Raw genomic sequence first — 26771 nt, 5'->3', positions numbered from 1 at the left:
GTAGGTTATAAAAATGAAAATTAAAGGAATAATAAAGAACTGTAAAAAATTTTTAAATGATAATAAAGATACTTCTAGGAATTTCTCTGGAGCTGTTGTGGGCAGTGTGGAGTCAGTTCAGTTTCAGATAGTTCCTTGTTCCACCTTGTACTTCTTCTCAAGGTCTGTAATAGGCCCCTTCCAATGCTTTGTCAATGTTAACTACAGGGTTTTAATCTGTTGCACCTGTCACTTCCAGAGCAGTTCCCTCTTCTCTATTTGTTTTGGCTTCCTGTATGTAAGTCTCTTCAGTGTCTATTCTGCCCTGACACAACGGGGCGAAGGTGTTCACTTCTTTAGGCTCACTTGTTCAGTTGTAGAGAGGGAGGAACACTGCAAAAAAGTATCAATGGCATGTGTGGGGAGTGTTCACGGTATATGGACCACACTGGGTTTGCCCCAGCTCACTGTGGCCTGTGCTTTCCGGATCTACACTGCTCAGGCTCCAGGTTGCTCTGCAGGAATACTGTCCAAAGCTGGCCCTGTGTTTTATATACTTCCCAGGTCTCAGCTGCTCAGGTTCAGGTTCTCGGATACGCCACAAGGGCACAGACTCACTTGGGCATGCGTTTTGTGCCCTTCCCAGGTCCCAGCAGCTTAGGCGACCAGGTGCTTGGTGAGCACACAGTCTCAGGTGGACTGTGCATCTTAATCACCTCCCTGGTCCCCACCACTCAGTTTCCCGGGTGCACCGCGAGAACACTGTCTCAGGTGTGCTGTGTGTCTCCTCTGGGGAGCTGATCTCAGGCTGTGACCCTCCTGGCAGATGTCAGCCCTCAGAATCCTAGGAAGACATGGTTAGCAACTGCGATCCTCCTCACTGTTTGGTGGAGGATGCTGGTCTCTGGGGCAAAGATTGCCCCTTGCCTTCTGGCTCTGGCTGTCGCGCACCTGCCTCTCTGCCTCTGGCGGGGGCGGGGAGGAGCCTGTACGCAGCCAGCTAGCTCTCCTTTGGTATTCGCCCAATCCTTTGTTCCGTGAGAGGGCCAGGTTAGAGACTTGCGTGGGAAAGTTCTCTTTTTTTTTTTTTCTCTCTCTCTGACTATCCCACAGTTTGGGTTGCTATCTCACATTCGCTCCCTCAAATTGTCCTCAGGGCATTCAGGCCCAGTCCTTACCCTAAGCATGCATTCCAAGCCTCCCTGTCTAGGCCCCACTCAATGGTGGCAGACATGAGCGTCTGGGCTACTTCTCCACTGGGAGTTGCAGTTTAGGCACATATTCTGTGTGTTTTTTTTTTTCCTCCCAGTTGCCCTCTGAGATTCCAAAACTTCCCACAGACCCTCCAGTGAGAGGGTTTCCTGCTGTTTGGAAACTTCTTCTCCTTCATGACTCCCCCCTCCCCAGAACGGGTCTCCATCCCTAACTCTTTTGACTCTCTTTTTGTCTTTTATATTTTGTCCTACCTCCTTTCGAAGAGAATGGGCTGCCTTTCTGGGTGCCTGGTGTCCTCCACCAGCATTCAGAAGTTGTTTTGTGGAAGTGGCTCAGCATTCAAATGATCTTTTGATGATTTTGTTGTGGTGAAAGTGGTCTTCCCATCCTATTCCTCTGCCATCTTGCTTGTCTTTCCTGAGACGTTATCCTTGCTTTGCTTTATACCAGCACCTGCCTGCTGTCTCCAATGTGGAGTCTTCAGTAAGTTCTCTTGACTGTCTCTAAAACATCTCCCTAGTCTATCTACATTCTTCTTCCTCATTGTACCAGACTTTTTTTACCTAAATGTTTTAATAGCTTTTATAGTAAAATTAGTTCTTAGAGTAGCCAGGGCAATTTTTCAAAAACAAATACCAAACAATGTTACTCCCTTTCGTAAAAGTTTCTGACAACTCCCCTCTGCCTTAGAATAAATCTAGATTCTTGATTTGGGCCATAAAGTGCTACATAGTGTGGCTTGTTCTCACCTTGTACTACTTCCCATCTCATACACCATGCTTGAATGTGCCAAACTGGCACCAACTGTTGTACTAACTGCTGCCTCTTCATAGAATGCCCCCCCCCCATCTTTGTATGGCTGGCTTCTTCTTGATATGTAGGTCTTAGCTTAAATATTAATCTCAGAGCTGTCTTTCCTTACCACCTTAATCATCTTTTTTTTCAATTGAGTTATAATTGACATTATTTGTACATACTGCATAATGATCAAGATAAGTTTAGTAAACATCGATCACCATACATAGGTACAGTTTCTTACTGTGATGAGAAATTTTAAGATTTTCTCTCAGTAATTTTCAAATATGCAATAGAGTATTAATAAATATAGTCTGCACGCTGTGCATTAACATTTCCATGACTTATTGAACCTACTGATCACCTTACCACTTTAAGTGCCACTAATTTATTCTCTTTTATATCAGCCTCTTAATTTTACTACATAGATATTATTTTCTGATGTTTTTATTGTTGACTAAAAAATAATTTTACTAAAAATTTTTTTCTTCCCCAACTAAAATTCATTAGATTAGAGATATTGAATATAACCACTCTCTCTTAGCACCTAGGAACAGGTGTAGGCTCTAAATAAATATTCAGTGAATGAATGCAATTAAAGAAGTTTAAAATAACTTTGGGGTATTTATAGTATTCCCACAGGTTATTGTGGCAACCTGAAAAGCAATTGCTAAACAGCTTTGAAAACCTTACTACATAGATATAAGAATGTAATTCTGTCCTAGTGGTTTCTTCTGCCTATAAGAGGCAGTTTTAAGCTTTTCACAGTCTGGGACCCAGGCTACCTTTTTAACCTCCTTTCCTCCTTCATGTTCTTACTGCAACTCAAACTCTTGTTCTTTTTATCACTGACCTACTTAACTCTTCTGGAAAATGTTACATGCTTCCTGGTATATATGAAATATCACTCTATCTCAGTGAAACCTTCCCTGTTCAACAGGAGACTTAACAACTGCTTTTTTGTCCCTGTTCCCTTTCCTTGGACTGTTCTAGCACTTAATGAGTATGTGCTGTGCTGTGCTTAGTCGCTCTGTTGTGTCCAACTCTTTGCAACTCCATGGACTGCAACCTACCAGCCTCCTCAGTCCATGGGATTCTCCAGGCAAGAATACTGGAGTAGGTTGCCATGCCTTGACCTTACTTTATATGTCTTGACATTTCTGCTAGAAGGTGTGTGTTCTCTGAGAGCAGGGACTATAAATTTTCCACCTATTCATCGTCCGTGTTTTGTTGCAGGCTTTGGAAATGGACCTCATTTCAAATCCCCTTAAATTGCTAACCCTTCTAAGCCTCAGTTTCCTCAAATGCAAAAATGAGACTAGTAATAATACCCTCATAAGATTGCTGTAAGAAATAACTAACGTATATGAGGGCATTTAACACAGAGCCAGACATAGTATATGTACACATTAATTACTAGCTGCTATTCATAATCACTGTTGACGATTGAATAAAAGAAGCAAATTGACTGATGTTTATCATGTATTATTTCTTGACAAGGTCAGTCCTTTTTTTTGGCCCTAAATGAAATGTAGATATTGAGGGCTAGAGTTGGTAAAGAGTTTGGGATGGGAGGCTAAACATGAGGGGGAATGTGCTGTTGTGTATTTTCAAAACCAAAGCAAAGCCCAGTGTCCCTCTGAAATCTCAGACTTCTCTGCTGTATATTCCAGTAGCATTTATCTGAATAGTATGTTTCTGGCATACTCATATTTTACCTTGTTTCTTTGTTGACTGTATGAATTTTTCTTATCTCCTTAAATAGATTCTTTAGTTCTTTCAGGAACAGTATCTTGTTTTCTTCTGTGTTGGTTTCTTCATTTCATTCAAATGGTTGGTTGATTTGATAGCAGTAGTGGTGTACACCCATAGGTGTTGAGTGGTCCACAGGGTAGACACAGCCTGCTGTCATCTGGGTCCTGCCCATGCTATAAACGTAAAGGACACTATTGGTATTGTCCTGATTCAGACTGAGAGCAGGCACTCTAGCTTAGGGGTCGGGAGTAGGAGGGTGCTGGGGTGAGTGCTTTGAATATGGACTTGAGGGATTTGAAGTTAATCTTTTAAATTGAAGCTTATCAGTCTGAAATTATTCAGTGTCCTTATCTGGAAAAATATAAACATTCCCATTCACTGATAGTCACTAATAGCCTTAGAAGACTTAGATGCAGATTAAACATTTGAGTGATGCTAAAATGTTAAAAATGTACTTCCTGTGCTTAATAATCCTTGCTACACAGGAGCTGAAAATATGACCATATTCTCTAGAGAGCAGGAAAAGAAACAGTTTGAGCTTGCCTGCTCAGTGCATCCTGGTTCAGCTGACAGATACAAGACTAACTGCTTACAAGATGATCATGAGGTCTTGCAGTAGCTGGCTGTCACTGCCATCAAACAGATAGCTTAGAGGGAGACAAACAGTTGCCTCATATAGCAATCCCTGGTAACATCTTCAGGAATGAATAAGTGCTTTCTTCTTTCAGCTATACCCTTCTCCATCCTTTCATCTTAAAATGATGGACTTTCTCTACCAAGTAATCCTTTTTCCATCTGTGGTCTCCCCTTCTATAGAATCAGACACTTCTTGTTGATGTTGATATAATGAAGCACATTTACATTATATTCTTTTAGAATGGGCCTAATGATCATGAGGCTGTTTGTTTCTTAATGGTGCCACAGTTTTGCCTGCCATTGTGGTTTTCTTAGATATCTCCTGGTGTTACTTTGACTGTGATTATTTTGGTTTAAGCACTGAATGAGATGGAAGACATGGTGCAAGAAGATGGAGAGGTGATGGCCGAGAGTGGACATGAGACTCCAGCTCACAGTCAGGCAGTTATTCCTGTGGATGTTGACGAGGAACAAGCAGGTAATCATGTGCCTTCCCATATTCATGGTTCTAAAAACTAGAGCCTGACTTTAATGAAGAAAGGAAAACACTGAGAATGATGTTTTTTGTTTTTTTGACATGACAGCTAATGATGTGTTCCATGCTGTTTATTTTTGACTAGGCTTGTGTTTGTTCTTGCTCTGTGTGTGTGTGTGTGTGTATCTTATTAGTTTGTTTTTGATTTTTTTGTAACTGGCAGCAGCTCCTCTTTCTCTCTTGGTATACACACATACGTGTGTGTGTGTGGAGAAAAAAAACCACTCAAGTTATATATAGGAAAATAACCTGATTAAATGTCCTGCTTATTCTCTCCCTTCATTTTAGTGGGGAGAAGAAGCAGTGGAGAGGTTGATTTGGCATAATAAACAGGGCAAGATCTAGTCTCAGTTTGCCACTGGGTCATTTATAGCAGTCATATAACCCATAAAGATTACCTGATATAATCTTTCATCTCTACAGATAGGGAAACTAATATTCTTTCAAAAGTTTGAATGGTTTACTCAAGACCATTCAGCCATTGACCAAGGAACAGAATTGAGAGGAGAACTAAAATTTTCTCACTCCTGGTCTGTTCAAATGCTACCTTGCCTTTGAATTGAAAACATCTTTAACTACCCTTGTTTTAAGTGTCTTACAGATGCAGTCGCTCACTCAACAAATACTTGAGTGCCTATCCTGTGCCAGGCATTATACAATATGACAGGAAAGTTTCCTCACTTGTCAGAGAAAAGTGGGTTGTGAGAGCTGAAGGTTTACAATGTGTAATGCCAAGCAGACAGAAGATTTTTTGTTGTTGTTTAGTAACCAAGTTGTGTCTGACTCTTTGTGACCTCATGGACTACAGCCTGCCAAACTCCACTGTCCCTGGGATTTCTCGGGAAAGAATACTGCATTGAGTGCCATTTCTTACTCCAGGGGATCTTCCCAATCCAGGGATTGAATCCGCGTCTCCTGCATTGGCAGACAAATTCTTTACCACTGAGCCACCAGGGAAGCCCAAAACATTTTTTACATAAATAATCAAAGAACCAAATTGTAACATGCATCCAGCCTTTCAAGAACATATCTGTGACTTCCAGTGCATTAGACCTGTACTTAGTTAAAGAATACATAATTCTCACCAGTCTATAGGTGTCAGAGGCTTGCTTTCATTCAGACGTTTGCAAAATTAGGAAAATACCTAGCCTATTTTTCAAATGATTATAATGAGTATTATTTTTAGGATGATTATGTGACTCCTTCCAACAAAGAAGATCTTGAAGGGAGATGGCATATGCTCTTCTACTTTAATTTTCCTTTATAATGTTGGGTTGTATATTAGTCATACTTCATGTTTACATAATGCTTTAGAATTAAAGTGTTTTCACAGTGTCTTATCCAAGTATATGCTCATGAAAATGAGTGATCAGGGAGGTTTCATAGAGCCAAAGCATCTCTGTGATCCCAAAATACTGGAAACAGTATTTTGAGTGAAAGCCTTTCTTGGGCAAAAATTGACTGTTATGCCTTTGCTCTTTGTTGTAGGACCCAGTGGTCTTCAGCGTGTAGTAAAACCAACCCCAATTACTGTTCATGACTCAGAGAGTGATGATGAAGAAGACAGTCTAGAACTCCAAGAAGTCTGGATTCCTAAGAATGGTGCCCGGCGTTTCTCTGAACGTGAAGAAAAAACCGGAGAGTCTGTGCAGTCCAGGGAATTATCAGGTGAGAGACTGTGTCTTACTCTGACCTGTTAGTGAGAGTCACCATGAGAACGGACACATTGGTCTTTATATACTGTGTCCCTACCACAACTTGTGGTGCAGTTAACATATCCTTATGAAATGTGACGGGGGCAAGAAAGGCAGCAGAGCAAGCAAGAGGGGAAATCTGGGTGGCGCTGTCAAGGGCGAGTGCAGCACAAGAATATTGTGGAGTTGGGGCTTGGGGAAGAGAAGATGTGAGGATTGTCAGTCCCATAGTGGAGGCTTTAGGAAGCTGTGGCATCAGAGTATCAGGGATGAGTGAGGGGCCTGTGCCTCACAGAAAAGACGACAACCGAGTCGTCTAGGGCAGTGAAGAACAACCATTCCCCAGGTGGTCATCTGTCCACTTGTGCTTATTTAGCAAATGGTGGTGGTTAGTTTGGTGCTTGAGGAACTCCTGAAATATGTTCTTATAATCCCTTGTCTCCCTTTAAATTCAGTCCACAACCTTCTGCCATTTGCCTCACCAAGAAACTTTAATTCTGTTAACTTTTAGGTTTATACTTCTTTCCTTGTCTTCCCTTCTATTTCTCAGAACCATATGCTTACCATTTTCTGCAGAGGATGAGGTTTTTTTAAATTGTCCACTCATTTTTCCTTGAAGACCCTATTCCTTAATGTATCTGAATGTTTAGTATATATTTGTATACATTTAACCCCAAACCTGAAATGTACACACATTTCTGTGTATGGTAAGCTCAGTTCTTTAGACTTGGAATAACTTACTAACCACTAACTGATTACTCACTTCTTACTTTATTCCTTTTAAGAAATTCAGATTTATCTTTACGCTTGTTTAAAGGAGCTTTTATGGACACTGACATTTAGGAAAAGTCATGTGACTGGCTGACTAACCTAATGTTTCCTAGAAAGTTTAGTTTCTGAATTTAGAAACCAGATTTTGTGTCAGCCAGACAAAAACCTAATATAAGTATGCTTCTAGGTATATTCATTCAGCCTTACTGCGCCCACAGGTACTGTGTTAGGTGCTGTGAGGGGTGAGATGAATAAGTCTTGACCTCTCTCTCTTTCCGTCCCTCTGTCGGGAACCTCTGGTCTGCTTGAAGAGTCAGGTCAGAAACATAGATATATTTTAGGGCATGCACTACAGTGGCTCTGGGGTGGGAGTGCAGAAGAGATTGAACAGATGTCCAAAGCCAAAAAAAAACTGGTGAGAATCAAGGCTCCTAGGTGATAAGGTAGGGGTATATTCAAAGAAAAGTTTGGGTGGGGGTGTAGAATGTTTATAGAGGGGACAAGAGTGGAAGGTTAGTTTGCAATTAGTTCATGACAAGCCTTGACAGCTGATCTCAAGAGTGTTAATCAGGTAGGCACTAGAGAGAAATAAAGAACTTTTGAGCAGCTGAGTGATGTGGTCACCATTATGCCTTAGGAAAATCAGTGTACATTGTTTCCTGTTCCAGATTTACTCTTACCTTTTGTCCAGAATTTGTACTGAAATCTTTTCTTTTCCTCGGGCCGTTCTTCTTTTTCTATAAGCAGTAAGTGGAAAAGGCAAGACTCCACTTCGAAAGAGGTACAACTCCCATCAGATGGGCCAGTCGAAGCAGTTTCCTCTCGAGGAAAGCAGCTGTGAGAAAGGCTGTCAGGTCACCAGTGAGCAGATCAAAGCCGATATGAAAGCAGCTAGGGATATTCCTGAAAAGAAAAAAAACAAGGATGTTTATCCCAGCTGCAGCAGCACCACCGCCAGCACAGTGGGAAACTCCAGCACTGCTTCTCAAAGCCCCGACTTTGTAAGGACGGTGAACAGCGGCGGCTCTTCCGAGCCTAGCCCTACAGAAGTGGATGTATCCAGGCAGTGTGTCTGCTCCCCCGGTGGGTCAGAGGACTCTGAGGCCATGGAGGAGGGAGATGCAGAGAGTTCTGTCTGCCCCAGATGCTGCTGTCACAGGCCCCAGGAATCCCAAAGGAGAACTAGCAGGTGTTCTGATGAGGAACGTCCTTCAACCAGCCGAGCCTGTGTTGTGAATGGCCCGGATGGTACGAGATCCGCCTTTTCCTTTAGGACTCTGCCACAAGGGGGGTCTTCAGGCCCAGCACATGATGAGAGGACTAATGGGAGTGGCTCTGGGGCTACAGGTGAGGACAGGAGGGGGAGCTCCCAGCCTGAGCGCTGTGACGTGCAGTCTAATGAAGACTACCCTCGGAGGCCCCTAACAAGGGCCAGGAGCAGACTCTCCCATGTACCGCTGGTATCTGAGTCAGGTATGACAATGCTGCCAGGATTAGCTACTGCAGGTTAGGACCAGAGAAGAGCATTTGCTCGTTCTATAACTTTTCTTACATAAAGCCAGTTTGGCAAATTGATTTCTATGTTTGGGTTCTGTGATCATATAGATCTTGAGCTAATTTTCAGCAGTGGGATGGGAGTGGGGAGTGGGGGTGGCATGTAAAACAGCTTGTAAGATATCCAGTCAAGAAAAGCTTAGATAGTTATGCTTCTAAGAAAAGTATAATTGTGTATGTGTATTGACCTTAAATACTGTACTGATTCTGATGTCTTATTCCCAATATATAAACTCTGCTCCCATCCCACATTCAGTCTTAACTTTTAAGACTTAACTAGTTAAGTTTTAAAACCTTAGCCAAAAGGTAAGGACTGTAAGTTGTTGGGGCTGGGGGAGCACAGCATATGGGTGTACCCCTGTATCTGCCTCTGCAGGATTTAGTAATTTTTCCAAAGTCTAGTTTTGTTTCCAGTCAGGTTTGCCAGGAGATAAGCAGGTAAGTAAGTGGTTTAGCTGAGAATTATTTTGATGAAGATATATTCAAGATATACATATGTATACAATTTCATTAATATTTGTATGCCAAGGCATTGGATTTGGTAGGGGTAAAACACATTTCTTAATTATAATTCTGTTTATATTTCTGATCTTATTTTTAAATACTCTTTGCTGCCTTTATTAAGTTGTATATAGCTGTCAGTGAATAATAATACATTTTATTTTCTCTAAGTCTCACTCAATTTTAAAATCTTTGCATCAAAGATTTTAAAGGTACTCCCCAGCACATAGAGTACCTTTTTATATACTAAATAGAGTTGATTAAATCATGTGGAATTAAACTAACAAAAGCAAGCTTTCATAAGATAAATATGTACTTATATACTGTTATCGGTCATAAACTCAAGTATATGAGTTTTATTTGAAGATTTTATTATGCTTTGCAAACATTAGATCTGCCATGATGAAAATACTTTTCCCAGCTTGAATTTTAAATGCTTTTTATCTTTTTTATACGTAACATGGATTTACCATTTTAATCATTTTGTAGTATATAGCGTATTAGCATTAGGTATATTCACATTGTTACGCATCCATCACCACCATCCAGCTCAACTTTTTCATCTTCCCACACTGAAAGTGTGTGCCCATTAAATAGAAACACCCGATTAGGACACCCTTTGTGGTATGGTTTTTCATATTCGTAAAGTCAGATCTACATGTTTAGTTTTGTGATATCTTTATTTTTATGCTGTGGAAAGCCTTCTATACACCTGGCTCAGATAATTGTTCACATCTTCTCATTCTTTATTCATATATTTGTTTACTTTAGTTTAAATCTTTATTATAATCTTTGGGAACTATTTTTTAATTACAAATTGTCACCTAATTGTCTCAATACTACTTATTGACATCCATCCTCATCATTATTCTGAAATACTCTTTTATCATGTACTTTGCCTCTGTTGCAGTTTATCTCTTGGCATGCTGTCCTATTCCAGTGTTCTGTCCTCTTTCATTACTCTTTGCAAAATTTCTTTGGTTAGTCATGCATTTATCACTTATTTTTATAGTTTTATAATTTGTCAAGTTGCAGAAGCAAACATTCCTATGTTTTGTTTGTAATCCCGTTACATTGATTGACTGAAAAGATAATGATCAGTTTTTGAGTCTGCCTATTTAGGGACTATTTTTGTCTCCTGTGCCTTGGTAAAGTTTTAAGAGTTGTTACTGTTTGGGGTGGGGGGTGTTTTGCTTATATTTTTAATATGGGTCCTTCACGTTAACCATCTTAGGGGAGGGGGTTTGACTTCTTTGCCTTATGTTCTGTTATTCCCTTTGCCACTTTTCTCCTGACTTGTTTCGTGACTAGAACTTTTTCTTAGGTTAAATAATTTACTAGAATTAAATTTATGTAGTGCTTTTTACTTTTTTAGGTAGATTATATCTGTTGTCTTATTGATTTTTTTTTTTATTCCAATTTGAGAAGACTTATAATGTCTATAGTTAATGTGTATAGTGTCTATGGTAGGTAAATTATTTGCTAATATTTTTAAACACAATACAAATGTCCATTTACTTTCAATAACGGCTTTTCTGGGGAAATTTCAAACTGCTGATTTTTAAATTATCCACATCTCTTGGGAAGAACAAGTTTTATATGGGTGACTTACAGTTTGCTATTTTTAATGTAGCATTTTTTTTTATATCTGTTGGCCATTCTGCTTTAAAAATTTTAAGGAGAAAAGTCCAAACTAATAAAGGAACAAACTTGACTGAGTGTTACAGATATTTTTTAAATCACTTCAAGGAAAATATTTGAGTTTTTAATTTGTTTTTTTTATTTATGGCCTTATGTAGTGTTAAAACCATGTTAGAAGTAGTTATTTGTCTTGGGATTTCCTATATTGGGAATAAATGCCTGTAAGTTGTTCTTTTTCTCCTCATTGTATAATGCTTTATAAAATAAATATCACAAAAATAACTAATTGGATTGTCAAAGAATAGCATTTAAGATGAATATGATACAGTTCTCATGAATACTAACCTCTTTCCTTAACACCCATGACTGCATTGGTCTGCTTTTCTGTGTTTCTGTAGCATCTTCACTAATGTCAACTACACTGTGTATTGTAATTCTATGTTTTACTGTCTATTTTTCCAATAGACTATGAGCTCCATGAGGGCAGGGACAGTGTCTGCTTGCTCACCATAATATTCCCAGCTTCTAGCACAATGTCTTACATGGTATGGGTCTTGAGTGAATAACTGTGAACTTAATAAGTGGTAGGAGCCATCATATGAGGTATGTTGATGCTGGTGGATGTATAAAATCACTAAAAATTGTCCCTAAACAAAGAAGGAGGCATAAGAAAAAACCACAATGAACTCTTGTTTTCTTTTTACATTGGAAAACATTTGTTTTTTCAAGATTATCTACATATAAAATGTGACTTAGTTTTATAATTTTTCTTAGAAAACAAACTGCCAATTTGGGTACTCAGGAGAACAGGAAATTTAACTTTGAGCCCCATATTCTGATCAGTTAAAGAGTAGGGGAGGGACGCAATCCATGACGGTAGGAGGTTGAAGATTGGAGCATGAAAGGAGAGTGCTGATAGAAGAGTCTTACTCGACCACTGTGATGAAGGAATGAAAGCAAACCTGTTTTTGCTTTTGTGGTACTGGGAGAGGGAACCAGGACTTGTTATTGGTTGAAACAGGTATGTGAAATTTGGCTGTTGTATGAAATGGTGCTGCTGCTAGATTCCCTGTCAGTGAAGATAATTAGATTATTCACGAAGCTCCTTCAGGAGTACTGCGTTAGTTGGCCTTCAGTGTATCAGTAGTTTTCTTTTCCAGAAACCCAGGGTTTTTGCTTGAGTTCAAAGTCCTTGGAGGAAGTTTGATAGGTAAAAACTCTTGGACTCCCTTCTAGGCTTCAACCAAAGTAGCTGTCTTCAGTTGTTTTGTGTAATATTTCACAAAGGTTTTGAATGGTGGAGGAAAGAGTTCTGGTATATTGAAAAGAGGAAAAAACCACTTGAGCTGGATCTGTAGAGCTCCTGTACAACCCCAGGCCTTTGGTAATTTCAGTATTTGTACCTTGTTTCCCTTTCTTTGTGGCCTTTCAAGTTTGAAGTGAGAGAGTTACCAAGTGGAATGTTTATAATCTAGTAGTAGTGTGCAGTATGGTGGGATTTAATTAATAAATGTCAACCTTACTTCATTCAGTATATGCTCTGCTACAGAATGACTCAAAATGAAGACAGTGATTTAGTGTCTTGTCTTGGAAAATATATGTGCTTGTTAAGTTTTTGAGATGAATTTCTAACTTAAATACATATTTGATGATTATATAATTAAACTATAACGTTTTAGAACAATACTAGTAAATGAATTAGAGCCTTACTAGGCAGGGTTTGGCAGATAAGTGATTGCAGGTTTTCTAGCACAGTGGTAGATACCTTGGCAAACCGTTTTCTTTTTCCATGTCTGAGTTTACTTATTTGTAAAGCAAGGAGAATAATCTATCTCAGAGGGCTGTTAACAGGATTAAATTAGTTAATATAAGTAAAACCCTGAGAAAAGTGCCTGACACACAGTAAGCGCTCAGTAAAGATTTGCTATTATTGTTATTCCATTGATATATCTGTGATGCTTTCAATCATTCAGTAAATGCTGAGTGCCAGTTCATTCAATAAATGTTCATTTTAGCTCATCGTTAGCAGCTGATGTTGATACGAAGATGAAATAAGACAATGTTGTTGTCTTCAAGGAGCTTTTAGTTTAAATGGAGAAATAAAACATATACAGGAAATTATAGAACCAGATGTTTGGGGATCCAGGTGACTTATCAGAGCAGGTAGCATTTAAGCTGGACCTTTCAGGGATGGATAGTATTTCAAAAATTGAAGTCAGGAAAGGTGGGCAGGAAAAGCTAAAGTGATCAATGACTTCAGAGCCATTGGCAGTAGGAGATGACTAGGATGTGGTATGGGGTAAAACTGACAAAGGTTGGGGCTAAAGTGTAGCTCCAAATGTCAGGCATTAATACGTATTCCCTAAGCAGTAGTCAGTGATTTAAAGTTGTTTAGCAGGAAATTGGTGAGTTTAATCTTACCAGTAGTATTGAGGATGGGTTGAGTGTCTAGAGACGAGAATGTGGATTAGATTGTTGGAATGGCCCAGATATGAAGAGCATGGTGTATATTTGACGTTGGTATGTTTGAGACAGTGGAAGGTTATCTTATTTTGGAAGTCATTTGGAAATGGCAGTCTGTTTGTATTCCTTTGAGAATCAAGTAGTAGAATTGAGAGTTGCCTTAATGGAGTTTATACCTGTGCATTTGAATGTGCTCTCTTTGAAAGAATGACAACAAAGCTAAAATTTTAATTTCCTCTCGCCTTTTTTAGAAGTTGCCAAAACAAAACCACGTCATGCCATGAAGCGGAAGCGGACAGCAGATAAGTCCACCAGTACCAGTGATCCTGTGATTGAGGATGACCATGTGCAGGTGAAGGGGAAAACCTTCACTTACCTTTCAGTCCTGCCAAGTTCCTGACTAATGTAAAGGAACTAAAGTTTCCATCTTTACATATTTTCTTTGCCCTAAAGAGAAGAGATTGGTAGTAGTTGCATCTCAATTGTGCCAGTGAAAACATTTGTTTTTTTTTTTTTTAAGCACATACTCTACAAGGTACATCTTTTAAATTTTTTTCCTTATAGGTCCTTGTATTAAAATCCAAAAATCTTGTTGGAGTCACTATGACCAACTGTGGAATCACAGATCTAGTGCTGAAAGACTGTCCTAAGATGATGTTCATCCATGGTATGTACTTGGGCCCATGTCGTACTAGAGCATCTGACTGAGCTTAAAGGGTTAAAGTCTCATAAATACTATAATAACATTACTGTATTACTTTTTCAAAAGAATCAGTTAGATTTTTCTAATTCTGTCCTCATTCTGTAGTTCTCAACTCTGTAGTATTTGCAAGGGGCCATGTGTGGAGACTTAGTTTATCTTTTAATGTAGACTCTCCTCCAGTTTTCTCCTCAATATAATTGCAACTTGATCTGTCAGAGGTTAAGTCAACAGCATTTATGAGCTTTGGAGTCAAGTAGGCCTCAGCTTGAATCCTTCTTTGCTATTTTCTAGCTGTGGTGTTGGACATGCCTTTACGTGTGTGTTTACAGAGGGAGTGGTGACTGGGCCTTAAGTGCTTGACTGCTCTGGATTTGATACCATCAGTCATAACCTCAGTTCATGGCACCTCATCCTTAGTCTAGGCCCTGCTTTTCTTTCCAGTCCCATTTGTCCCTCATTGCCAGTCCCATTGGCTCCCATTACCTTTGGTTGTGTATTTAATATATGTCCTTCCAATACATTTCTCATGTCTTTTTAATATACATATTTATCTCTGAGCAAATAAGTGAGTTATTAAAAGTTTAAAATTTTTAAATTGAAAATGCGTGAGTTAAAAGCTTCAGATATATAGTATGCCTCATATATTATCTGTTTATTTTTCCATTATTACTCAAAAATTGTTTTAGATACTATCCATGTAAAATCATTAAGAACTGACTTGTTTCTTGCTTTGTGCAACTTATGTATTCTGCATTGATTTTTTTTGGTCTGTAAAGTGTACATAATTATACTTTATAAAGCATTTGCCAAGGTTTAATGGAGTGATTGATATGTGCTTACACATATGTATATGATATGTGAGATTAAAAAAAAGGAAGGGGGTATTTTTCTGAAGTTGGTATCGTATTGTAGTTAAATGTGTCACATTTACTTTTCTCTATAACCTCACATTTATATGTTAAATTAGAAGAATATTTAATCATGTTTCAGAGCAGCACTTCCAGTAGAACTTTCTGCAGTGATGGAATATTCTGTATCCCTGTTGTTTTATATGTAACCACTGGCTATGTGTGACTTTTGAGTGTTTGAACTGTGACTAGTGTTTGAGGAACTAAATTGCTTTATTACATTTTAGTTAAATTTAAATAGCTCCATATATCTAGTGACTACCATACTGGACTGTACAACTTTAGACCAAAGTATCCAAATATTTCTGAGTTGTGTTTTTTTTTTTTTTTTTTTTAAAGGTTCTGGTTTTATACTGTGATAAGAATTGAAATCAACACTGCTTATTCCCTATGAGCAAATGAAAGATAACATATGTGAACCATTACCCATAAAGTTGTATAGTTCAATAGTTGCTATCATTCCTCCTCTTCAATAAACATTTCCTAAACAATTCCTATATTTAGGCAAGTGATTCTCTGAGACTTGAATTTCTTGTCAGTAACATCTTAGATAGGAAAAGGTACCTTCACCTCCCTTCTAGCATGAGGGTGACATTCTTCCTTTGAATGGGACAGAATCATATTTTCAAGTCATTTTGATGACTGTCAGTTGTCCTGTATAATAATACTTGGCCTGTGTTACAGATGTTTTTATCTGCAGTATTTTATGTTAATGAAAGATGTGCCAGTCCTCCAAAGAGGATTCCAAATAGGTTATATATGTTGCTCTGTTATTTTGTATAAATTATTTGTAGATCTTACCTTTGTTTTCATTTTGTAGCTACAAGATGCAGGGTACTGAAACATTTAAAAGTAGAAAATGCACCAATCGTAAACCGGTTTGATTATGCACAGTGCAAGAAACTGAATATGGATCAGGTACTAGACCAGATACTAAGGATGCCTCCTGAGAGAAACCGCATCATATACCTACGCCCCATGCAGCAGGTAACGAGCTCTGCTTCTTTTTGGTGATGACATATTGCACTCGTCCTTTTTTTAGTCTTCAGCCTTTTTAAAATTGGCTTTTATTCATTTGCTGAATCCACAAATGTGGATTTAGTGTGGATTAAAAAACATTAAAAATGTTTCTTTGGGTTCTCCAGAGTTTTTTAACCAACCTAGACTATCTTGCCAGTTTTCTGCATCAGTGCTTCTCTAATAGTTTGTTGTGGGGCTTTTAGCAAGTTATATGATGAAGAGAGTTATTTTTCAACAAGTTTTTATACTTATTAAAAGTTGCCTGTGATCAGACTCTGGTTTCAGACTTCTTGGTTCCAGTTCTGGTTCACTGATCTGTAGCAGATTGCTTGACTTCTATATTTTAGTTTTTTCATTTCTAAAATTAGAAGAATAAAAACCTGCAGTTACTGTGATGGTTAAATTAATACATGTTAAGTGCTAGCACAGTTCCTGGCATATATCAAGCAATCAAATGATAGTTGCTGTTATTACCATTATCATTATTAAGAGTAAACATTTTATAGTATCCATATGAGATAATGGCTGTTAGCTGAACCTTTTGTGGTAAAATTTCACTATATTAATAAATCATCGTGCTGTATACCTTAAGTGTATACAGTGATGTTTGTCAATTATTTCTCAATGAAACGGGAAGAAGAGTAGCATTGCATGTAAAACTGCTTAATGTCAAAAGAAAGTTTAAAGGAAATATTAACCTTTAAAGAATCAGTGTTTGCAGTCAGTGTTTGAACCGGGCCTGAAAAGAGTCATTTCAGTACACAGATTGTTTGTTGAGTGTTTATATTTGCTGGGGCTGAAAAATACACAGGTCATCATCCTTCCCTTGAGAAATTTGCCTTTCCACGAAGGAGGTAGACATATATGTCATTAAGATGGCAAAGTGGGATTTCATAAGTATAATAGGGATGCAATGTGAACAAAGGCTACAAGGAAGCAAGGAAATGTGTTCTGTCTTTAGGAATGGACACTAGTCCAGTTAGAATGAGGTTTATGGTTCTACACTCACAGATCTATAATATATTGTCTTTAAACCTGTAAAGGACATGCTCAGAAGTGAATTCCTGGGATCAGTTACCTAAATCCAGATTCTCTGGTTTAATGTGCATTTATACAACAGTGAGATGTAAATTGTTGAGCTTGCTAGACAGATGGATTTGCTCAGCCTCATTCCTAGCATGGCAAGTTGTGTCCAGGGCAGAATGTGACTATTTGATTTTCAAATTAGCCAAAGATTCAAAAACTGAGGTCCCAAGGAAAGATTATTCAAGCCGGAGGAGATAGATTGCTAAGGCATTCTCTTCCTTGGTTCCAAATCCTCTCTGGTATTTTCCACAGGTGGACACACTAACATTGGAGCAGAAGCTATTTAGTGGTCCCTACCCTTATCATATCTGTATTATCCATGAATTCAGTAACCCTCCCAATGTCCGGAACAAGGTGCGCATTCGCAGCTGGATGGACACGATAGCAAACATTAACCAGTAAGTAATCTGCAGCCCTGACAGCCTTCTGTATCATTCTGTGGAGCAAGGACACCCAGAAACAAATCCTAATTGTTTTTTATTTTAAATGATTTCATGCAGGCTTTTCAGGCACTGACACACATGAAATATGTGGAAAAAATGAGGGAAATAAGACTTAAAACTAAAATGCATACATGTATATTTGTAACTTTTTATTTTCAAACTTAAAAATCACAAGAACAGGCTGTACATGTACCTTTAGTTTCATGCCTTTAGCTTACAGCATGTTTGGTTGGTTATCGTGGTTTAGTCGCTAAGTCATGTCCGACTTTTGCGACCCCATAGGCTATAACCTGCCAGGCTTCTCTGTCCATGGGATTCTCCAGGAAAGAATACTGGAGTGGGTTGCCATTTCCCTCTCCAGGGGATCTTCCTGACCCAGGTATCGAACCCAGGTCTCCTGCATTGTAGGCAGACTCTTTAATGACTGAGCTACAAGGGAAGCCCCACAGCATGTTTAAAAGAAGTCAAATTAAAGATCTTAAAAAACTCTGTGTTTTAAAAAAAAAAATGTATTTTTTGGCTCCACTAGGTCTTTGGTGCTGTGCATGGGCTTTCTCTGTTGCAGTGAGCCGGGGCTACTCACTGTTTTGCACAGACTTCTCATTGGGGTGGCTTCTCTTGCTCTGGAGCACAGGCCCCAGAGCACGTCGACTCCAGTAGTTGGGGCCCACCGGCTAAGTTGCCTTATGGTATGTGGAATCTTCTTGGAACAGGGATTGAACCTGTGTCTTCTGCATTAGCAGGCAGATTCTTAACCACTGGACTGCCAACCCACTCCAGTATTCTTGCCTGGAAAATCCTGTAGACAGAGGAGCTTGGTGGGTTACTGTCCATGGGGTCACAAACAGACACAACTTAGCAACTTAGCATGGACCACCAGGGAAGTCCAAAACTGTGATGTTTTATATCATCAGAATATATGCATCAGTCTTTACACATTTGTTATTTTAATATTTTGTTTGAGATCTTCATTAGAATCGAGGCAAGACACATTTTGATAGTTCCTTTCTAACATATATCCCAACATTTTTTTCAGTTTTATAATTTTTTAATTTTTCTTGTTGCCTCCAGAGAGCTCATTAAGTATGAATTCTTCCCTGAAGCCACACGAAGTGAAGATGACTTAAAGAAGTACCCTAAGTATCCCTGGGGTAGAGAAATCTACACGTTAGAAGGTGAGCATTTATTTGTAAATGGTTGGAAAGCTAAATAGCTGTTAACTAACCAGATGGAGAGACATGTCTTAGGGAAGGTAGAAGTGGGAGCCTTACAGTTTGTCAAAGTAACGGGAATATTAAATATCTGCAGGTAGCAGGGATGAGATAAATATTGCCCTCCCTGTATGAGTCTCGGCCATCTCTAAAATGATCGACAGTATTGAACAAAAAGTAAAAGAAATTGAAACTTGATACAGTTTGAGTTGCAGTGACTTGAGGGAACCTGTGTCAGCCTCTTTATTTGTGTATACACACATACACACACACATAAAGGGAGAGAAACTGAGGCTTAATGAAAGCCAAGGATGATCAAAATCACATGACCAAGTAGTAGCAGAGCTAGAATTGGAATCCATAGCTCTGGTGCTGCTTTGGAACCATTTGTCCCTATCATTACTTCCCCACCAGTAGCCCTGTTGATCTGTATTCTTTCAGGTGTTGTGGACGGAGCGCCGTATTCCATGATTTCAGACTTCCCTTGGTTGAGATCACTACGGGCAGCAGAACCTAACAGCTTTGCCAGATACGATTTTGAGGATGATGAAGAAAGTAATTATGACCTGACTTGATTTTTATTCTCTAGTTTGAGCGTTAGATCCTGAGTACTTTGTTTGTGTTACAAGCAGTGCAGCTGTTAATCACTTCCCATATAAATGTTTTTGCTTTTTATTATTGTTTGGTTCTCCCCTTGCTCAAAAACAGAACAGCTCTAAATGCATACAATAGAGAATCATTGACTTCACTAGGGATATGTAGGAAGGAGCCCTTCAGACAGATTTTCCTGCCTAGTTTTGGTTTTTGTTTTTTTTTTTTAATTACCTAAATGTTGATGATCTTGTTACTTTTTATTAAAGAATTGGTCCATTATATTGTTTCAAAATTGTTCCACTTATACTAATTGTTCTGCTAGTTATGAGCTGCTGCTTGTTGGGTAGCATATGGGAACTTAACAGTTTAGGTGTAGATTTTAGGAGGAAATAGATTTCATAAACTAAATGTACATATATATGACTTACATCTCTGGTGCATTTTCTCCTTGGGCCTTTAATCTTATGTGCTCTTTTTGGCATCAAACATAGTATTATAACCACACTGATGGGAACCCGCACCATGAGCTAAACATACATCAGTACAGTGCATGAGAGTATACAGGCGTGTCTCATGGACCAGCTTAATCAGAGTAGCTTCCCAAATGATTTTGATAATCTTGTTTCCCCTTTTCTTTCTACTTTCCAAGGCACCATCTATGCTCCTCGAAGGAAAGGGCAGCTGTCTGCAGACATCTGTATGGAAACAATAGGAGAGGAAATTTCAGAGATGCGTCAGATGAAGAAGGGTGTGTTTCAGCGAGTAGTGGCGATCTTTATCCACTATTGTGACGTCAACGGAGAGCCCGTTGAAGATGACTACATTTAACTGGACCTCTTCTTTCTAGCTGTCCTGGGAGTGCTGCTGGGGCTGTCCAGCTGCCAACCAGCCCCACAGAGACTTGGGGGCATGCAGTTGGGAGGCCCAGGCTCATTTTGGTGTATAGAAAATGTATCAGGAACATTGAAGTTGTATACAAAGATTTGTACATAGAGGAGATATACAAAGATACTTCCTAAGTACCAGCTTTATATCATATGTTTATACAATTTAATTTAAAAGTTCATTTTAATGAAGGCAGGTAATTGGAAAGAGTTCATTTTGTTCATTTTTCCAGACTTAGTTCATAAAGTATCACTTTTTGGCTGAGCCCCCATTTACTATATTCTTAATAATCACTGTCATCCCCTTAAATCTGTGCCTTTTTCTTCTCGAGCGAAGCTGTTTGAGTAAATCTGTTGAAGAGTCTTTTTGTCTTGTGCTCTTTTGTTTTTATTAAAACTCCAGCTAAACCTTATAGTCAGAGGCGGCTATATGTTTCTGTACAAAATTGTGGTTCTTTTTTCTCTTGGTATTATAGTTGCCGTATTTCTTAAAATGAAGTTAAAAAGACTTATGAGTTTGAGGGGGAAATGGAAAAGTTTCCAAAGCATTTCTAGTTATTTATTTCCATATTCAGTTGTGTATATGCTTTATCTTGAATATAAAAATAAAAGTTTATTAAAAAATTTTTTCTTGCCTTGGAACTGAATCTCTCATTTTAAAGAAGAGGAGCAGATACTACATAGCAAAGGAATGTGTAGGTAGAGTTGTGTCTAAGTAAGATTTTAGTGTAATCTAATTGTGATCACTTTTTTAAAAGTTCTGTGGCTGCAAAATGTTCAACTCACAGAACTCTTTTTGATAGAACACTGAGAGCAGCAGAATTTCCCCAGATACCTGGTCTTCAGGAGATGTCCTTTCTCAAGGAGAGAAGTTTACCTGATCCACAGCAGTGACAGACGCAGTATCACAGTGTCCAGGATTAAGGCAAAAAAACCTTTAGAGCAACACCTGCATTTGGGTGCTGGCTTTGCCAGTTTCTAGCTGAGTAACTGCAACAAACTACACAAACTGAAGGTCTGTGGGAATATTTTATAATCTCTTTCCAAATAGAATATGTAATTACGATCTGTGTGAGGTGTAAGTGTCCAGCCCCTTCATTTACAGGGGATTAATTGAAGCCTAGAGGGAAAACGACTTTCTCATGGTCAGGGGTGGATTAAGGTCAAGCCGGACAAGAATTCTAGTGTCTGATTCCTACCAGGCTGCCTCTCTCTTCATCGTTAATACTTAAAAGAAAGACAAGGTGCTGGCAAGTATTTACTAACACTAACACTGTGAAATCAGTTTCTTAGGACTTTAATTAAATTTGCCTATTTATATTAGGAAGAATGGTGCTGCATTCAGTCATCTCTATTACCTTGTTTTTAACTCAGTGACCTCTCTTCTAAGAGTGTATTCCACTCTCCAGGTGAGAACTGTGACCACTAAAAGGTGGGAAGCAAATTACAGGACATTCTAGATATTTCAAAGTAATACAGAGCCCCCAACTCTCAGCTAAGACTCATCTAAACCTGTTTTTTCACTGTAACCGTAATGTGTGTATGAGTTTCTCAGTCGTTTCCAACTGTTTGCAACCATCTTTGCTGTAGCCCGTCAGGTTCCTCTGTCCATGGAATTCTCCAGGCAAGAATACTGGAGTGGGTAGCATTCTCTTCTCTAGGGGATCTTCCTGACCCAGGGATTGAACCCAGGTCTCCTGCATTGTAGGCGAATTCTTTTACCGTCTGAGCCACCAGTGAAAGTTGCTCAGTCCTGTCTTGACTCTGTGACTGCATGGATTATACAGTCCATGGAATTCTCCAGGCCAGAATACTGAGTGGGTAGCCTTTCCCTTCTCCAAGGGATCTTCCCAACCCAGGAATCGAACCCAGGTCTCCCGCATTGCGGGCAGATTCTTTACCAGCTGAGCCACAAGGGAAGCCCAAAAGCCACCAGGGAAGCATAACCATAATAACCAAATTCAGTTAATGCTTTTGGTTAAACACAACATTCAGAAAACTAAGATCAGGGCATCCGGTCCTATCACTTCATGGCAAATAGATGGGGAAACAATGGAAACAGTGACAGACTTTATTTGGGGGGGGGGGGGGAGGCTCCAAAATCACTGCAGATGGTGACTGCAACCATGAAATTAAAAGACACTTGCTCCTTGGAAGAAAAGTTGTGACCAACCTAGACAGCATATTAAAAAGCAGACACATTACTTTCCCAACAAAGGTCCATCTAGTCAAAGCTTTGGTTTTTCCAGTGGTCATGTATGGATGTGAGATTTGGACTGTGAAGAAAGCCGAGTGCTGAAGAAATAATGCTTTTGAACTGTGGCATTAGAGAAGACTCTTGAGAGTCCCTTGGACTGCAAGGAGATCCAACCAGTCCATCCTAAAGGAAATCAGTCCTGAATATTCATTGGAAGGACTGATGCTGAAGCTGAAACTCCAATACTCTGGCCACCGGATGCAAAGAACTGACTCATTTGCGAAGACCCTGATGCTGGGAAAGATTGAAGGCGGGAGGAGAAGGGTTTGACAGAGGATGAGATGGCTGGATGGCATCACCGACTCAATGGACATGAGTTTGAGGAAGCTCCAGGAGCCGGTGACAGACAGGGAAGCCTGGCATGCTGCAGTAAATGGGATCGCAAAGAGTTGGACATGACTGAGTGAAAACTGAAGTAAAATGCTTAGATTTAAGGCCACTAGAGGCCGCTGCTCTCTAACTTCTGTTGGTTTAATGTGTCTCAATGTCTCACCTGATCCACTCTTAGAACAAGCAGAAGTACAGCAGGGACGGTTTAAACTATTAAAGATCCCAGCCTGGAACAACTGAAAAACAAAACTTGGAAGATGCCTACCATTGAAGGCAAACTGTCTGTAGAATGAAAGGCTGGATAGAGATTGCCCTAAAGCAGCTATCAGCACACTTTCTGTTCAGGGCCAGAGAGTAAATATTTTAGGTTCAACTATGACAACCACTTTGGTGGCTCAGTGGTAAAGAACTGGCCTGCCAATGCAGGATACCTGGGTTCAATCGCTGGTTTGGGAAGATCCCCTGGAGAAGGAAATGGCAACCCACTCCAGTGTTCTTGCCTGGAGAACCCCATGGACAGGATCCTGGCAGGCTACAATCCATGGGGTTGCAAAGAGTCAGACACGACTTAGCAACTGAAAGACAAAAATGACAGCCACTCAGTTCTGCTGTTGTATGAAAACAGCCATAGAGGAAACATCAAGGAATGGGCATGGCTGTGTTACAATACAACTTTATTTTTTAGAAACAAATCTGAATTTCACATAATTTTCACATGTCACAAAATACCTTGTTTTCCAACCACTTTAAAAAGTAAAAACCAGTCTTAGTTTACAGGCTGGAGGATTTGGTCCCTAAGTTGTTTGCCTATATCTACCTGCAATAGAGAGCTGAGTTGTCCTGTTGGCCCATTCAGTTCTGTGTAACCAGCTCTTGGTGCCGTGTCTGGCAGATATTTTAAAGACCTTAAGAAATGTTTCATGGATGGATTACTGAATTAGTGTCACTTTTAGAGAATCAGGCCAGATGTGTGAGTCCTAACAATCTCCAAATAATAGCTGACGCCACAGTTCTTCCAGGAACTTCATATCGGAATCAGAAAACCCGGGCTCATATTCTGATCCATCAGATGACTGCTGGGTGCTGTGGATGGTCAAAACCCTGAGATTGGAGCCTCAGTTTCGTCATGGAGAAAGGACTAACACCCATGCCACACGGCAGTTGCGAAGGTCCAATGAGAGCCTTCAGTAAACTGGACAATGTGATGCAAGTGGAGGTAGTATTGCTTCCACCACAATTCCCTTTATTGTGAAAGGGTTGTCTTTTTTTTTTTTAACCTAATCATACTATAACAGTTATATAGTTCCTTAGACCAGATCCCAGGATGATAGGAAGCAGAGATAGAACTGGTGAGGCCATTACGAGGAAGCAATGATACCAAGAGGGCATCCCTGGTGACCCAGTGTGGCAGGCATCCCACCTGCCAATGTGGGAGACACAGGTTTGATCCCTGGGTCGGAAAGATCCCCTGGAGGAGAAAGTGGTAACCCACTCCAGCATTCTTGTCTGCGAAAATCCCATGGGCAGAGGAGCCTGGCAGGCTACAGTCCATGGGGTCATGAAAGAGTTTGATGCGACTTAGCGACTAAACAGTAACAACAATACGATGAAAACATTTTAAAAATGTTTTACCAAGTGCTTTCCATATGTATCCTTATACCAACACTTTAAAATATGTATGATCATTAGTTCCCGACTTCATTTCTGGGGAAACTAGCGTTTAATAGGTTTAATGTCTTGCTTACAAACACACTGCTAACAAGTGGTGGAAGCAATCTGACTAAAGCCCATGCAACTGAGCAAAGTGGCTTAGTTCCTCAAAGGGAGGGAGGAGACCACGTGAGGCCCATCTGAGAGTGAGCCCCATCCCCACCCTCCACCCCCGCCCAGGGAAGCGGCCCTATCAGAGTTCCTGCTGCCACTTAAACTTGAAGCAATTTCTTGATCTTCATATGTTAACACAGCCCCAGAAGAATAGAGGCTGCTGATTTTCTGATGCAAGCCTCAAATGCCGCACTCAGATGTGAGATGCAGTAAGAACATAAAAACACTGCAAACTAGACAATGTCTATCCTGTGAGATACACACAGCAACTAAAAAGAATGAGGAATCACATATTGATGTGACATGAAGTTATACCTTAGCAAACGTAAGTTGCAGTTATACACTGCATCATATGTACATTTTGACACATACAAATACAAAGAATATGTTCTTAAATTATATAAGCCAGATAAGGAGGGCAGTAGCTTCTTGGGAGGGGAGTGGAACTGAGTTGGTGTCAAATGGAATTTTGTGGTATCTTTATTATTCGATTACTTTGACTTATTAGATCTTTATTATTTTATTATTATTAGATGGGGATGGCATGCATAAATACATTATCTGTATAACCCATCATTTATGTAGTCTTAAATGTATACTTTGCATAATTAGAAATAAATGTTAAGAAGAGGAGGAAGAAAGCACTCAGCTAGGATGGGATGTCCTGGCATGTTTTCAGCCCCCATTTCTGCCCCATTTCTGTGCTTCTGCTGTGTTCTTAGGCAAATCAATTTCCGTGACAAAGTCTACTTCCTTTTCTAGAAAATGAATCCCCTTCCCCAAGCTGCTGGGAGAGGCTCAGATACCCCGCTGTGAAAGTGCGGAAAAGCTGTAAAGGGCCTGCAGTGCAGAGCTGATGGGACAAATGGGAACCTGTCTCTGTCGTGTTTCAGGTACCGACTAGAAATGTGAGGAAGTCAGACTGCCTTCCACTGGGGCCACTCCTGCTGGGGGGCCACTCCTGCTGACGGTCAGAAACATAAAAGACTAACCTCTTTGGCTCACACACCTGATCCCCAAGGTCCTTTGCTGGTTATTCAGTGACTCCCGGCTGCTGAATACAAGAAGACTATGAGACATCAGTAGGGAAAGGTCTTTCCTTCTGATTAATCTTCAGTCTGAATCCCTGCAATGTTTAAAGATGGAAATTGAGGCTCAGAAAGTGAAAGGGAGCAGAAGATACAGCAAGTGTGTGGCAGAGTTTCACTCTGGAGTAGACACATCCCTAGCTCCTCTCCAGGTCCCAGGCCTACATGGAAGGGACATTCTCAGGAAGCATGAGGATGGGGCCAGCCTCGGCTTGTTCACCGTGCTCTCCTGGAACAGGGTCCAACATGGGCATGTGGAGTCGGTCAGTCCCAATAAGCAACTGTCGCACGCATGTAGGGCCGTGGGGTTTAGAGTCAGACTGGCTGCCAGCATTCCCATTCCAAATCCACAGTTCCCAGGTCTGTTCCCTTGGACTCATCACCAGATCTCTCAGTGGAGGTGTGCTCATCTGGAGAGCAGGGCAAAAGGGCAAAATCTGGTACTTATCTTGTAAGGATTTTATGAGGGTTATAGATGATCCATGTAAAGCACTTACCACAGTGCCTAGCAGAAAGGAGCTCATTAGATGCTCCTCCTCTTATTATTGATACATTATTATTATTATTATCATTTTATTATTACCTAAGACATGTTCTGGGGTGAGCTGAAAAAGAAATGGAAAGGAGAAACCTAATCTGAACATAAGATAACAGTAGTTAAAATATAAGCAATTTTACTTCCCTTCTATGTTGCCAAAATGTAGGAATGCAGCTTGTCATGAAACCACATTAACTCAAAGTTTGGAAGTTCTTCTCAGGTAAGTCCCGTTTCAACTCTTCTTAGCTTAAAGATACCTCATGGGAGGTGGGTGCCCTAACAACTCTCTGATACTCACTGTTTCTCTTTCAAACTGGAAAGCAGAGAGCAGGCTCTATTAAAACTT

At 39.8% G+C, this 26771-nt stretch overlaps 1 protein-coding gene across 6 annotated transcripts in view; it reads left to right on the top strand.

Moving 5' to 3' along the window:
* Positions 1 to 21015, top strand: part of FBXO38 (F-box protein 38) — a 62840-nt gene extending 41825 nt beyond the window's left edge. For 2 of the 6 annotated variants that reach the window (XM_043465044.1, XM_043465045.1), the window contains 10 exons: positions 4739 to 4858; positions 6404 to 6583; positions 8125 to 8853; positions 13791 to 13891; positions 14104 to 14206; positions 15971 to 16137; positions 17509 to 17654; positions 18771 to 18874; positions 19352 to 19465; positions 20154 to 21015. In XM_043465044.1, coding sequence (XP_043320979.1) covers positions 4739 to 4858; positions 6404 to 6583; positions 8125 to 8853; positions 13791 to 13891; positions 14104 to 14206; positions 15971 to 16137; positions 17509 to 17654; positions 18771 to 18874; positions 19352 to 19465; positions 20154 to 20332 — 1943 coding nt within the window. In that variant the 3' untranslated portion in view covers positions 20333 to 21015. The remainder of the gene's footprint in view (positions 1 to 4738; positions 4859 to 6403; positions 6584 to 8124; positions 8854 to 13790; positions 13892 to 14103; positions 14207 to 15970; positions 16138 to 17508; positions 17655 to 18770; positions 18875 to 19351; positions 19466 to 20153) is intronic. The other 4 variants (XM_043465049.1, XM_043465047.1, XM_043465048.1 and 1 more) reach the window with 4 other exon arrangements.
* Positions 21016 to 26771: the final 5756 nt, after the last annotated feature.

The sequence above is a fragment of the Cervus canadensis genome, chromosome 4, assembly GCF_019320065.1.
Source record: "Cervus canadensis isolate Bull #8, Minnesota chromosome 4, ASM1932006v1, whole genome shotgun sequence".
Lineage (NCBI taxonomy): Eukaryota > Metazoa > Chordata > Mammalia > Artiodactyla > Cervidae > Cervus > Cervus canadensis.
The sequence above is the reverse complement of the archived record's forward strand: the minus strand, read 5'-3'. Positions and strand labels throughout refer to the sequence as shown.